The 12,810-nt window shown below is 44.6% G+C and overlaps 2 protein-coding genes and 1 pseudogene across 26 annotated transcripts in view; 2 read left to right on the top strand and 1 right to left on the bottom strand.

Annotated features, from left to right (window-relative positions):
- LOC130523574 (protein NLRC3-like) overlaps nt 1-8,611 on the top strand; it is a 109,914-nt gene extending 101,303 nt beyond the window's left edge. The window contains exons 2-3 of the mRNA XM_057028931.1: nt 7,186-7,298; nt 7,399-8,611. Of these exons, the coding sequence (XP_056884911.1) occupies nt 7,186-7,298; nt 7,399-8,576 (1,291 nt within the window). The 3' untranslated portion in view covers nt 8,577-8,611. The remainder of the gene's footprint in view (nt 1-7,185; nt 7,299-7,398) is intronic.
- LOC130523562 (NACHT, LRR and PYD domains-containing protein 12-like) overlaps nt 1-12,810 on the bottom strand; it is a 669,815-nt gene that overhangs the window by 322,200 nt on the left and 334,805 nt on the right. The gene's annotated exons all lie outside the window — the stretch shown is intronic.
- Nucleotides 1-12,810, top strand: part of LOC130523563 (NACHT, LRR and PYD domains-containing protein 12-like) — a 401,914-nt pseudogene that overhangs the window by 385,437 nt on the left and 3,667 nt on the right.

Below are 12,810 nucleotides of genomic sequence, written 5' to 3'. Positions count from 1 at the left end.
AACACTTAATACACGCATGTGCGTGGATGTAGACTTTTTAGTACTTTGGGTTCATATCTTTTTAGTATTTTGCAGATTCGTGTCTGCATATAAACCAGATCCTCCTGTAATAAAGAACTAAAGGCTGACTGTTGTCACGTGACCTGTCTCCGTCTGTGTCCGATGATGGAACCTGCCTGGAACATCTGGTCCACAGAAAAAGCAAAACAGCTCACAGAACTGGCCCAGTTTAGATCCAAAAATGACAAAAAAAAATGAAAATGTGTGACGCAGTAGAACAATGGACGAACTTTCTATTGGTCATTGACAGTTTCAGTCATTTTCATCAGAATTCATCAGAAATATTTAAACCAACAAACTACACATCGAACCGCAAAGTTTAGAGCTTAAAGGGAGCGACAGGTGAAGATTTAAAGCTCAACGCAGCTGAAGAAGTTCCAAAAAGGAGAAATATCATGTGGTGCTTTACCGCCACCCGGTGGACACGCGTGGAACTGCAGACAATAGTTAAACGCGCTCCGACACATTCTGACCTCTGCTGCTCCTCCTGGACTCCAGGGCTGCAGAAATATGCTGCTTTTACAAGTCTTTCAAATCTGTCAAGCATCATAAATCTTATTTAGTTAACCAGGTTGAATAATGGCGGAGAATGGTGTCCGAAAAGCGTCTTTATTTTAAAGTGAACAAAAACAGTTCGGTCCGCGTTCACAGAGAGGCGGAGAGACCTGAGCCCAAAACAAGGAAAACTCTCAAAAATAGTCAAGCCACAGAAGTCAGGGTTTGGCGACGAAAACCCTCCGCCGCTGGCAGACGGGAGTTCTGTCCTTAAATCGAACGGGAGATTGAAGAGAGACCGCAGGTGCGTGTGTCTGCGGGGCCAGCTGTGGCTGATGAGCGGCTCCTCCACGCCCCCTGCAGGTAGACACCAGCAACAACGTTCCAGAAACTGGGAACCCAACAAACCAGTTTTTCAAAGTATTCCTTTCAGACTAAGCAGGAAGACTGAAGACCGACAAGGTGAGTGGAAACGAAGAGCATTATTGAAAAGAATGACAGTTGTGTTTGGAGATAAAATCAAGATTTGATTCAACGAGACTTCATATTTAGTTTTAGCACAAAACATCATTATACATTATAAATGAATAGGGCTTATTTAACATTCTTATAGTCTGGCTTTAGTTATAGTTGAATAGTCTTTCTAAGTGAAGTTTAGTTTATTTTTTTGCTCTTTGCTACTGATCCTAAAAGAAGTTTGAACCCTCCCAGAATGCTTTTATGGCAGTAATATATACGCCATGAAGCTGTTGATTGGGTTGTAAAAGTATTCTGTTCAGACAAGTATTATGCTGTTAACGTTGTTAGAGAGTCTTAACAGGTATTAACAACATTTTAAAACTATTTTGTGACAGGTGAAAAGCTCTTAGAGTTATTAGAGCTGTTCAACAGTCCAGGTTACAGCTGGATATTTTGATATTACCTGTCAAACAACATCTAATCGTGGGCAAGTTAGCATCTCTCAGCCGGACCAATTTAAGACAATAAACTAAATAACTAAATCCACACAGGATCACAGGACACCAACAGGATTTTGGGTTCATGTTGCACGTTTTCTCACAGTGGTTTATTGTTCTATGTTGTGGAACCACTGTGAAAGAAATGCAGGAGTGGGTGTCATTTCTTTCATCTATTTTAAATACAGCAGTGATCTTTGAGGACTTGGATCATAGAAATAATTGAAGAGGGAAACAAATCAAATCAAATCAATCTTTATTTCTATAGCGTCTTATACTGTTAAACTGTTGCAGAATGCCTGCTACTGTTCTTGAATGTGCCCTCATGCTGACACCAGTGCACCAGGTGAAGCAAATCATAATAAATGACTGATGGCTTTCCTTTGAGCCAAGATGTATGTTGATTGAGAGTAACCTGCCAAAAGAACTCTGGACATATGCAGTTCAGACTGCTGCAGCTGTCCGCAGTAGATGCTACAACAAGCGGACAGGACAGACTCCATACTACATGCTGACTGGGAAAGTGCCTGATCTGACAAGAATGAAATGTTTTGGGTCGGTATGTTATGTACACAAATATAACAAAAGGAAGCTTGACTCACAAGAATAGTCCGGCATATCTAATCTTCTACCCTGAAACAGGGAGAGTGCTCAAAAACAGGTTGGTAAAGTTTATCAGCAAATGTGTGAATGAGTGTCAGACTCGGACAGACCAGGAGACTGAATACATCCTGCACAGCGCGAGGGGTGAAACCACTTTTCCAAAAAATGATGTAGTGACACCAATCACACAGGAAATTAAAGCTGAGATTTGTGACACAGACACCACTACAGGTGAGGGTGAGAGTGTTAAAAATGCCCGATATCCAAAGAGGGAGAGGAGACCACCTAAGTACTATAATGATTATGAATGCAAGATAAAATGTGTTGATGATGATGATGATGGTCAAGGCTTAACTGTTGACTATTGTTACCAGGTTATGTCAGATGCACCTCGAACTTTGCAGGAAGCCATGAGCTCACCGAAATCAAATTTGTGGGTTAAAGCTATGAAAGATGAAATAGACTCTCTGAAAGAAAATGAGACATTTACCCTAACCACGTTGCCAGAAGGTAAACATGCAGTGGGGGGAAGATGGGTTTACACTGTAAAAGAAAATCCGGATGAGACAAAAACATACAAAGCCAGGTATGTAGCAAAGGGTTATAGTCGAGTTGCAGGGGTTGATTATAATGAAAGCTTTTCTCCAACTGCTAGTATGACATCTGTGCGCAGTCTGATGCAGCTCGCAGTGCAGCATGGCTTAGAATTGCACCAGATGGATGTTAAGACTGCACACCTGCATGCTCCTATTGATTGGGAAGTGTACATGGAGCAGCCTGATGGGCTTGAAGTTAAGTCAGAGATGGGTGAGAAACTAGTCTGGAAACTTAGTAGATCATTGTATGGTCTGAAGCAGTCGGGACGAAATTGGAACAAAATGCTTCATGATTTTCGATGTGAAAATGGTTACAGTCCAAACCCGGCTGACCATTGTGTTTATAGTAGACAGACTGCAAGTGAGAGGGTTATATTGTTCATCTGGGTTGATGACCTTATCATTGCTGCTAATGACAATCAAACTGTGAAAAATGTAAAAGAAATGTTGGCAGCAAAATTTAGAATGAAAGATCTTGGTGAACTCAAACATTTCTGGGGTATTGATTTTGTGCAAAGAGGAGGTGAAATAAAGATGAGTCAAAAAAGGTACATTACAAAGATTTTGGAGAGGTTTGAAATGATCAACTGTGAACTTAGATTTACTCCATGTGAAAACAAACTGAAATTTGACAACGAGGGTCAACCTGTTGATCAAAAGAAATATCGTGAGGTTGTTGGCAGTTTGCTTTGTCATGATATGTACAAGACCAGATCTAAGTTGGATTGTAAGCAAACTGTCACAATACCTGTCTGGACCAAAAGAACAACATTGGGTAACAGCAAAACATGTGTTGAGATATTTGAAGGGAACTGTAAATCAGGAATTGTGTTTCAAAAGAAGTGATGTAAATCTTAAACTTGTGGCATATAGTGATGCAGATTGGGCAGAAGACCAGAATGACAGGAAAAGTACAACTGGGTACTGTTTTAGTTTGTCTGAGACAGGGCCTGTTATTTCCTGGAAGTCAGGGAAACAGCCCCCAGTTGCTTTAGCCACATGTGAGGCAGAGCACATGGCCCTGGCAGCAACAACTCAGGACAGCATGTATCTCGTACAGCTGGTAAATGCAATGGACTGTGACAGTGAATATGCACCAGGGACAGTTTTGGAGGACAATCAGGGTGCTATTGCTTTGTCGAAAAATCCGGTATTGCGCCAGAGATGTAAACATGTGGACATCAAATATCATTTTGTTCGGTCTGCTCTCAGTGATGGGAAAATCTGCATTGAATATTGCCCAACTGTTGACATGGTGGCAGATGTATTAACTAAACCTGTAACAAGGGTCAGGATGGATAAGTTTGTGTTTTTTATGTTTGGGAGGAAGTGAAATGTATGTCATGTTACTGTAGATCTTGCTGTCAGTATCAGATCAAGTGGGGGTGTTAAACTGTTGCAGAATGCCTGCTACTGTTCTTGAATGTGCCCTCATGCTGACACCAGTGCATCAGGTGAAGCAAATCATAATAAATGACTGATGGCTTTCCTTTGAGCCAGTTCCTCCCCAGTCAAACAAAGACCACGATTGTGCCGTCTCTTACTATGTGTACCCGGTTATCCAGCTCTTTATGATGGCTGCGCCAACATATACAATGAAAATTGTTTCAAGGCGCTTTCCAGAATCCCAGGGCCTGACCCCAGACAAGCAACAGTGGCAAGGAAAAAACTCCCCTTTAACAGGAAGAAACCTTGAGCAGGACCAGGCTCATGAAGGGGGACCCTCCTGCTGAGGGCGGCTGGGTAGAGAGGGAGGAGAGGGGGAGGACAGGTAGAGGATAGAATAGGTAGGAGAGGAGAGGGGTAGAGGAGAGGAGAGGTAGAAGTGAAGGAGGGAGAGGAGAGGAGAGGAGAAGGAGAGGGAGGGGGAGAGGAGGGAGAGGAGAGGAGAGGAGAGGAGAGGCACAGAGCACAGAAACACACACAAAAATACGATATACAGTAGTGTATATATATAAAAATAGTAAGGATAGTGCAGGTCCGTGCAGGAGTAATGTATTGTTCGTGAGTCCGACTGGCTGCTGTTCATGGTGCTTAAGTGATAAGTCACTTGGTGTTCAGCAGCCTGATGGCAGAGGGGAAGAAGCTGTTCATGTAGCGGGAGGTTTTGGTCCGAATGGACCGTAGTCTCCTGCCTGAGGGGAGGGGGGAAAACAGTCCGTGACCAGGGTGGGAAGGGTCGGCCGTGATCCGACCTGCACGCCTCCGGGTCCTGGAGATATACAGGTCCTGGATGGATGGAAGCCTGCAGCCCATCACCTTCTCGGCCTCAGTCGTCCCTGACAGTGGCACAGCATACCACATGGGATGGAGGGGGTGAGGATGGAGGCGGAGGATAGAGGAGGGGAGGACGGAGGAGGTGAGGACGGAGGAGGTGAGGTCGGAGGAGGGGAGGACGGAGGAGGGGAGGACGGAGGAGGTGAGGACGGAGGAGGGGAGGATGGACTCCATGATGGCCGTATAAAACTGCGCCAACATCCTGGGAGGCAGTTTGAGCTTCCTCAGCTTCCGTAGGAAGAACATCCTTTGCTGGGCCTTCTTGATGAGGGAGCTGATGTTGGCTCCCACTTAAGGTCCCGGGTGATGGTGGTGCCCAGGAAGCGGAAGGAGTCCGCGATGGTGATGGGGGAGTCCATGAGGGCAAGGGGGGGCAAAGGGGCTGTGACTTTCCTGAAGTCCACAATCATCTCCACTGTCTTCTGAGCGTTCAGCTGCAGGTTGTTGTGTCCGCACCAGGACACCAGTCGAGCCACCTCCCTCCTGTAGGCAGTCTCGTCTCCATTGGAGATGAGCCCGATGAGGGTGGTGTCATCCGCAAACTTGATCAGTTGACAGACTGGTGGCTTGAGGTGCAGCAGTTGTGTACAGGGAGAGAGAGGAGGGGGGAAAGTACTCAGCCCTGGGGTGATCCGGTGCTGATGGTGACAGAGTCCGAGACAGTCTTCCCCAGCCGCACATACTGCCTCCGATCCGTCAGGAAGTGAGTGATCCACCTGCAGAGGGAGTCAGGCACACTAAGCTGGGACAGCTTGTCCTGTAGCAGAGCGGGGCGGATGGTGTTGAACGCAGAGCTGAAGTCCACGAACAGGATCCTCGCGTAGGTTCCCGGGGAGTCCAGATGCTGCAAGATGTAGACTTTTTAGTACTTTGGGTTCATAGACTTTTTAGTATTTTGCAGATTCGTGTCTGTATATAAACCAGATCCTCCTGTAATAAAGAACTAAAGGCTGACTGTTGTCACGTGACCTGTCTCCGTCTGTGTCCGATGATGGAACCTGCCTGGAACATCTGGTCCACAGAAAAAGCAAAACAGCTCACAGAATTGGCCCAGTTTAGACCCAAAAATGACAATAAATAATGAAAATGTGTGACGCAGTAGAACAATGGACGAACTTTCTATTGGTCATTGACAGTTTCACTCATCGTCATCAGAATTCATCAAAAATATTCAAACCAACAAATTACACATCGAACCGCAAAGTTTAGAGCTTAAAGGGAGCGACAGGTGAAGATTTAAAGCTCAACGCAGCTGAAGAAGTTCCAAAAAGGAGAAATATCACGTGGTGCTTTACCGCCACCCGGTGGACACACGTGGAACTGCAGACAATAGTTAAACGCGCTCCGACACATTCTGACCTCTGCTGCTCCTCCTGGACTCCAGGGCTGCAGAAATATGCTGCTTTTACAAGTCTTTCAAATCTGTCAAGCATCATAAATCTTATTTATTTAACCAGGTTGAATAATGGCGGAGAATGGTGTCCGAAAAGCGTCTTTATTTTAAAGTGAACAAGAACAGTTCGGTCCGCGTTCACAGAGAGGCGGAGAGACCTCGAGAGAGTCCAAAACAAGTCCGCTAGGAAAACTCTCAAAAATAGTCAAGCCACAGAAGTCAGGGTTTGGCGATGAAAAACCCTCCGCCGCTGGCAGACGGGAGTTCTGTCCTTAAATCTAACGGGAGATTGAAGAGAGACCGCAGGTGCGTGTGTCTGCGGGGCCACTGTGGCTGATGAGCGGCTCCTCCACGCCCCCTGCAGGTAGACACCAGCAACAACGGTCCCAGAAACTGGGAACCCAACAAACCAGTTTTTCAAAGTATTCCTTTCAGACTAAGCAGGAAGACTGAAGACCGACAAGGTGAGTGGAAACGAAGAGCATTATTGAAAAGAATTGACAGTTGTGTTTGGAGATAAAATCAAGATTTGATTCAACTAGACTTCATATTTAGTTTTAGCACAAAACATCGTTATACATTATAAATGAATAGTTTTTTAACATTCTTATAGTCTGGCTTTAGTTATAGTTGAATAGTCTTTCTAAGTGAAGTTTAGTTTATTTTTCTGCTCTTTGCTACTGATCCTAAAAGAACTTTAAACCCTCCCAGAATGCTTTAATGGTAGTAATATATACGCCATAAAGCTGTTGATTAGGTTCTTTCATCCTATAAATCAAAGGACTAATAGAGATGTGTTTCATAGTGAGAGGGGGGAGCACATCCTATCAAACTGGGACCAGTCAGCTCCACCAGGAGAGTCCTCTTGTTCACAATCTGGAAGCAGATCTGGAGATGCTGAAATGAAGCCCAAACAAAGTAAAACTGTTCAATATGAGATTTAATTTGTGATGTCATGAATTTGTAGTTGTGTTGATGATTTATTATAGATGGAAATCATTGGTTTACTTATGTTCAGGAAGTGATCTGCAGGAGGTGATAGAAGGTCATAAGATGAGTCTGAAGAGAAGATGTGAACATGTGACTGAAGGAACTCATGAAGCAGGAAGTGGAACCCTGCTGAACAAGATCTACACTGAGCTCTACATCACTGAGGGACAAAGTGAGGAGGTGGACACACAACATGAGGTGAGACAGCTTGAGAGAACCTCCAAGAAGAACATCCAGGACACTCCAATCAAGTGCCAGGACATCTTCAAAGTCTTATCTGAGCAACAGAGACACATCAGAGTGGTTCTGACCAACGGTGTCGCCGGTGTTGGAAAAACCTTCTCAGTGCAGAAGTTCAGTCTGGACTGGGCAGAAGGTTTGGAGAACCAAGACATCAGTCTGGTGCTTCCGCTCTCATGGAGGGAGCTGAACTTGATCAGAGATGAGCAGCACAGTCTTCTCTCACTGCTTCATGTTTTCCATCCAACATTACAGAAGATCAGAGCAGAAGATCTGACTGTCTGGAAACTTCTGTTCATCTTTGATGGCCTGGATGAAAGCAGATTTTCACTGGGTTTCAACAAGCATCAGCTCATCTCTGATGTCACACAAGTATCGTCCGTTGGCGTGCTCCTGGTGAACCTCATCCAGGGGAACCTGCTTCCCTCAGCTCTCATCTGGATCACCTCCAGACCTGCAGCAGCCTATCAGATTCCTCCCTCGTGTGTTGACAGGATCACAGAAGTACGAGGCTTCACTGACTCCCAGAAGGAGGAGTACTTCAGGAGGAGGTTCAGTGATGAAGATCTGTCCAAGAGAATCATCTCACACATCAAGGCCTCCAGGAGCCTCCACATCATGTGTCTGATCCCAGTTTTCTGCTGGATCACTGCTATAGTTCTGGAGGACATGATGACCAGAGACCAGAGAGGAGAGCTGCCCCAAACCCTGACTGACCTCTACTCACACTTCCTGAGGGTTCAGATAAAGAGGAAGAAGCAGAAGTATGGAGGAAAGCAGAGACCAGAGGAACTGACTGAGGCTGATAAAGAACTCCTTCTGAAGTTGGGTCGGCTGGCGTTTGAACATCTGGAGAAAGGAAACATCATGTTCTACTCAAAGACCTGGAGCGATGTGGACTGGACGTCTCCGAGGTGTCAGTGTACTCAGGAGTTTGTACAGAGATCTTCAAGAGAGAGAGTGTGATCTTCCAGAAATCAGTCTACTGCTTTGTTCATCTGAGCGTTCAGGAGTTTCTGGCTGCCGTCTACATGTTCCACCGTTACACCAGGAAAGACACAGCGGTTATAAATCAGTTCCTAAAATATTCTGAACCAAGGGACTTTTCCTGGTTTGCTGGGTTGTTAAATAACGATCCAGTCACGTCTCTTGATGACTTCCTCAGGAGAGCACTAATGAAATCTCTCAAAAGTGAAAATGGCCACCTGGACTTGTTTGTTCGCTTCCTTCATGGTCTCTCTCTGGAGTCCAATCAGAGGATCTTGGGTGGACTGTTGGATCAGAGGAACAGCCACCCAGAAACCATCCAGAAGGTCCTCAACAACCTGAAGGAGGAGAACAGTGATGGAATCTCCCCAGACAGAAGCATCAACATCTTCCACTGTCTGATGGAGATGAAGGATCAGTCAGTCCATCAGGAGATCCAAGAGTTCCTGAAGTCAGAGAAGAAATCAGAGAGGAGACTGTCAGAGATCCACTGTTCAGCTCTGGCCTACCTGCTGCAGATGTCAGAGGAGGTTCTGGATGAGCTGAACCTGCGGCAGTACAACACCTCAGAGGAGGGACGACGTCGCCTGATTCCAGCTGTGAGGAACTGCAGGAAGGTCAAGTAAGTAAAGATTTTTGGGGCCGGACATCGGCGTTTAAATCAAGCGAGTGGATCATGTCAGGTAGCAATACCCCCTCCAGTGGTCATTCCTTCAATTCTTTATCTCCATTGCAGCGTCCATAAATTAAAAACAACAATTCATCCAGAAATGTTCAACACTGGCTGGATATAAGTTCAAAGGTCAATCCAGACAAACCAACATAAGGCAGGAATAATAGGAGCCACAAGTTAACTGACTATCATGAAATTACTGTCATGTCATTAAATAACTTTTGTTTGTTTGTATACATCGTATTCTAACGACAGAAAAACACATTTTAACTAATGACACGTGACTATTTTGCTTCATTTGTTCAACGTAAAAACAGCCGGCCTCGTTGGTTTAAATGGGTGTTTTAGGTCTTTGTGGCGGTTCCGTTTGGAGCCTTTATGTGACCCACAAAGTTGTTTGAGCCTTTCCACACCCGTTAGGTGGCAACTTCATCACTAGCAACAAAAGGTGCAGTGAAAATGATTTGAAGGGAAACAGGCAGATATAACAGAAGCTGAGGGCAATCGATGCAACCAGAGACTCTGATGTCATCGATCGGATCGCTGAATTAAGACTTGACGCACCATCGTACAAATTGGATGAAATGCAAAATATCCAAAGAGCCGATAGACAGATAAAAAGATGCACGTTTCTTTAAACCATTTGCTACAATCATTTTAAATATTGAGTAATTATGAGCTGTTCTAAAATAAGACAAATGTTGAGAATAATTCAGTTGCATTTCAGATCTGATGGTCGTTCAAACTGTTGCTCTACGGTGTTGAATTTAGCTTTTCCAGGAAATGAGCTACATTTGTGTTGAGGTAGATTCTCAGATGAGTTGATGAGAAATCCCAAAGTTTGACTCACTATTTTTGTTTCATACACAACAGACTGCCTGGTAGTTTTCTTTCAAAGAGTCATTGGGAAGTTGTGGCCTCAGCAATGACGTCAAACCCTTCTCATCTACGGGAGCTGGACTTAATCAGGAGCCAAAGCCTGGCAGATGCCGACGTAAAGTTCCTGTCTTCTGCAATGATGCATCCAAACTGCAGACTGGAGACGCTCAGGTCAGGAGGCCTCTGTTGGTCTTTTCTAAATTCTTTACATTTTCTGCTTTTCTCTTCATTTTCAGATTTAGAAATGTGTTTTTATTTGCCCCATTTATTCCTTTTCCAGGCTGAGCAGCTGCTGGTTATCAGAGATCAGCTGTGACTCTCTGGCCTCGGCGCTGAGGTCCAATCCCTCCCATCTGAGGGTTCTGGAGCTGAGCTCCATCAGTCTAGAGGATTCTGGGATGAAGCTGCTCTGTTCTGGACTGGAGAGTCTAAACTGTAAGCTGGAGACTCTCAGGTCAGCTTCCTTTTATCTTCGACATAACAACTAAACAATGAAAGGCTTCAAGATAAACTCCATTGACTTTTGGAGAAGAGAAGTGTAGTATGAATTTAAATGAGCCATTGAAAGTTAATTTTATAGATACTTTTTAACTATGTTGTTGCTGTAATATCCCAGTTTATCAGTGGGGGCCAGAGCTCTCCTGACTCCAAGGGCCTGATTAAATAATGAAATAAAATGAAATAATGATTTTGAGCAAGTGTAATATGACTTTTCCTCCAATAAGAGATCATTTCTTGCCGTGATTCCTTATCCAGACTGAGTGACTGCGGTTTATCAGAGATCCGCTGTGACTCTCTGGCCTCGGCGCTGAGGTCCAATCCCTCCCATCTGAGGGTTCTGGACCTGAGTTGGAACCAGCTGAAGGATCCAGCAGTGAAGCTGCTCTGTGGTTTTCTCCAGGATCCTCTCTGTGAGCTTGAGACTCTCAGGTCAGTCAGAGATGATCCAGTACTTTCCCAGGTGTAACTAGTTAGACAATAACTGTTTACATGTTTGATCTTTGTTATAAACGTAGTGTTACAGTTCTCAGAAAAAAGACCACACAGGACAGATTTGCAGTATTAAATTGGTTGTGGAAATCTGTCCCATGTGAGGATGGTCATCAATGACTAGAAAGGAAGTATCAGTTGTAGATTTGTCTTGTTTTATTTTAGGCTGGCCACAAAACCGCCCAAACATTCAGACCAATCAAAAATGGTTCTTCCTGTCTTTTAAAGATCAGAAGGAAAACTAGAAATCCCAAAAAGAAAGCTGCTGCAGTGTGCCATGCCCCTCTTCTCTCCTGAGAAAAGCCATCCCAAAAAAGAGAAAAGCCCAAGTGTGAAGTGAGCGCCCTGTTAAACCTTGGTACCGAAAGCCTGCAGTCATTCACATCTTAGGTGGCTTCATTCCAGCCAGAAGCCCAAACCTGCCTCCCTCTTAAAGGGGCAGCAGGTCAGTCCAACCACAGAAACCTTCATGAAGATCTGAAGCTTTCAGCATCCACAATTGTTGCACCTCACTTCCATTGGAGTCCAAATCAGAAGTCAACAAGTTGATTCTACACCGATTCTACACAATGCAACCATTTTAAAAAGGTTTCCATGCAGAAGTTTTCACACATTTTTATATAAATCTGTTTGTTCATCACCTCCTTCTTTTGTAATGGTCATTAAAGAAAATGACCTTATTGGAGTTTTTCTCCTCACAAATATGACTTTCTATGAACGATGCAATAAATGCAGCTTGCAATCTAAGACAATATGGAAGTATGTGTATATAATAGTAGTGGAAGTAGCTCATAAAATAATACATTTGCTCTTCTCATCGAATCTTTCTATGATATTAAAGAAAAACCTGCTCTTAGTCAACAACATCTAAGACATCAACCAAAAATCCTAATTTTCTACAATATAATATAAAACAGTAGAGAAGAGTCTTTCTGCAGAGACACTGGTGGCAGGAATGCAGAAGTATCACCTGCTCAACTTGGAAGGTGGAGCAGAAACCACCAGCTGAGAAGGTCCTCAGCGAGAGGAAGTGGTGGAGAACCATGAAACTTGCTAAGCTCCACCTCAGCTCCAGAGACGGGCTGAGCTGGAGCTGTGGCACCAGGTATCGCCCAGAAGAGCCTCCAACAAACAAGCTCTTCTCTTGGGAGGAGAGGGCTTTGAATCTCAGCTCAGTGTGCTTGTCTCTAGTAGGTGGCAGCTGCACCTTTTCCTGAGGTCCTTGTTGATGCCCTGAGGGGAATTGATGCTCCTGCAATGTTTTCTGGCAGCATTGAGCTTGCAGTGGGGCAATCAAACACACTGTGGGGTGGCTCTCTTTCCTTCTCTCATCTGGAGAACAAGTGACACCAGCTGCCAATCATTGTTGGAGAAATGTGCAGTCAGGGGAACGATGCGTCCAGACTATAGCCACCCTTCCAGCATCCAGCAGTGTCTAAAACCTTTGATTTGGTTTCACCAGAGAGTGTAGGGATTGCAGGGTCGCTGCAGCATTGCCCACAAGCTATCAGGAGTGGGTCGCTTTGTCCCAACTCCTGACAAGAGTTGAGTGCTATTGAGAAATGTGGTCTCACAAACTTGGAAGGTATTTTGACCGACACACACTTTACATATGGTGTAGATCTTGTCCAACCGCCCTGAAAGAACCCAAAATAGGAACATACGGCAGAT

Source organism: Takifugu flavidus, chromosome 4 (genome assembly GCF_003711565.1).
Source record: "Takifugu flavidus isolate HTHZ2018 chromosome 4, ASM371156v2, whole genome shotgun sequence".
Lineage (NCBI taxonomy): Eukaryota > Metazoa > Chordata > Actinopteri > Tetraodontiformes > Tetraodontidae > Takifugu > Takifugu flavidus.
The sequence above is the reverse complement of the archived record's forward strand: the minus strand, read 5'-3'. Positions and strand labels throughout refer to the sequence as shown.